Source organism: Aspergillus pseudonomiae, assembly GCF_009193645.1.
Source record: "Aspergillus pseudonomiae strain CBS 119388 unplaced genomic scaffold BDV37scaffold_233, whole genome shotgun sequence".
In the NCBI taxonomy this organism is placed as follows: Eukaryota; Fungi; Ascomycota; class Eurotiomycetes; order Eurotiales; family Aspergillaceae; genus Aspergillus; species Aspergillus pseudonomiae.
Genome location: NW_022476225.1, coordinates 7,546 through 9,750, shown reverse-complemented (window position 1 = coordinate 9,750; position 2,205 = coordinate 7,546). Strand labels below are relative to the sequence as shown.

The following is a 2,205-nucleotide window of genomic DNA, read 5'->3' as shown; positions in this document are numbered from 1 at the left end:
AAAAAAAAAACACAACTCCAAAAGAAAAGACCAAGAAACAAGCTTATGCATGCAAGATGACGCCAAGCCCGAGTTACACCCGTCGGCAGCAAAAATTCTGCAGCAAAGGGCCGAAACTTTGCCGTCCGAACGATTCCCAACCTGCACGGCAGACCGAGAAAACCCCGATCTATAAGACTTAATAGTTCTGGCGGCCCCTTTTTCGTCTAGTATCTCTTCTTTTTCTATTATGCAGATGGCCATGCATACTCTTGCTCAGAGAAAATAGAAGCGCCTGTTTACATTGCTCAATTTGTGGATTTTGCTTGTTTTGTGCTAATTGATCGATTTAGGGTTTTGTGCTTTGGTCGCTAAGAGCTGCTTGTATACAGCTCTTTTGTGGTGTTTTTATTTTTACCTTTTTTTTTTTTTTTTTTTTTTTTTTTTTTTTTTTTATTTTTGTTGGACGAATGGTTGATGCTGACCCTACAGGAGCTACACTAATATACTGTATTCGTCAGCCTCTATGTTGAGGGTATGTGGTATAGTTATTGATCAATGATGACTGGCACGGGTGGGAGCTAACGTCTATGCTGCGCGACAGGCCCGCAACATGTCTCGTGTCGAACACACATGACTGGACTATGAGATCGCACACCTTACACTACAACACGATATAGCAGCGGAATCATTATCATTGAATACATTAACTAATAAAACTAGATACAGACACGTCCCCATCCATCGTCCATCCACATGAACAACAGATCACCATCATTACAAAACTATAAAAGTTGCTGGCAAACGGCAAAGCAATTCAAGTCATCGCAAAAGACCATCTACACTTGCTGCAGATTCGGATATAGCATTGGGTGGTCAAGTTCATCCGCAATGCAACATGCAGAACGCTGACCCGACATTACATTCTCGCAGCAATGATCTTACAAGAATGGGTATCTGGAAAAAAGGAAACACAGGGACAAGATCCCGATCCAATCGAGTTTTGATCATCGACCTTCGCACCTCGCAACAATCTACGCGGTCTCGCGCTCGGTCTTGCGACTGCGAGCAGTGGGAGACCAGGGGAAATGCGCGACGGGGAGGATGAAGAAGCTGTTGCTGTTGTCCGCAATACCGGCGAGGGCGTTGTACCAAGCGGCAAATGCTGCCAGGAGACCGAAGAAGCCACCGGCCTTGATGACGGGGGGGTTGGGCTTGCCCTCGGCGTTGCGGTGAAGGTAACCAATACCGAGGAGCAAGAAGGTCAGGTCCAGGAAGAAGAACAGCAGGAAGAAGGCTACGGTAGACCTCAGGGTGCAGAACAGCAGGATAGTGGTGAAGATGAACCATCCCTGGTCACAGTCAGCACGCGACTCATTCAATCACCAGCACTGCAAACTTACAAAGAGGAACAACCCGAAGGAGTTATCGAACTCTGGGGTACCCGCGCCTCCGAGAGCATCCGCAATCTCAAACCCACCCGGGGTCAGGACGATGGCGAAAGCAAGCCAGAAACCACCATACGAAGACAGCGCGGTGGCACCAAAGGTGTTTCCAACGGCCATTTCCCTGACGAATGTCAGTGTGACATGACTGGACATTCCAGGGAAGTATCGACTTACCACATGCCAGCAAGCAATTGAACAAGACCACCATAGCCGAAAGCCAGGGCGACCACAATGTTGGGCTCAGAGATGTCGCGCGTACCCATGTTAATCAAGCTCAGCACGAACGTGGTGAGAGCGAAAGCAGACAGGCCCAGAGGAGCTGGATTACCGAACTTGCGGTGCTCGACCGACTTGTACAGACCAGGTTGGAACTCACCACCGAAGGGACGGAGTTGAGCCTCAGCGGTGTTGACGTGAGCGAGAGGACCATATCCGAAGCGCGCAGCAGCCCTAGCTGTGTCCTCAGCGGACATGTTGTGGTGGGTGTCATGAGCTCCGTTAATGCCATCGGAGTTGCTTCCGAAGTCCTTTTCGAGCGCTGGGGGATGTTCTGCGGAGGCCATGATGCTCACAGATGGAAGGATCTATTCACAACCGGTCCAAGTGATGTCTGATGCGACAGAGAATATATAAGTGAGGTCCAAGAGGAAAAGTGAATCCAGCTAGCTGGATATGGAGAGGAATATATATGGAACCACGCAAGGGATCTCAAGGGAGAACAGAAGACACGATGCGCACAGCACTGCTGGCTAGAACAAAACAATGGCTTGACGATTTA

At 49.0% G+C, this 2,205-nt stretch overlaps 1 protein-coding gene across 1 annotated transcript; it reads right to left on the bottom strand.

Moving 5' to 3' along the window:
- Positions 1 to 1,013: 1,013 nt before the first annotated feature.
- On the bottom strand, positions 1,014 to 1,990 carry BDV37DRAFT_289931 (acetate uptake transporter family protein; the record flags this gene model as incomplete). The annotated part of the gene is made up of 3 exons (XM_032088593.1): positions 1,014 to 1,331; positions 1,383 to 1,548; positions 1,602 to 1,990. 3 exons carry the CDS (start codon positions 1,988 to 1,990, stop codon positions 1,014 to 1,016), a joined length of 873 nt encoding a protein of 290 aa, XP_031934163.1.
- Between the last annotated feature and the right edge of the window lie 215 nt (positions 1,991 to 2,205).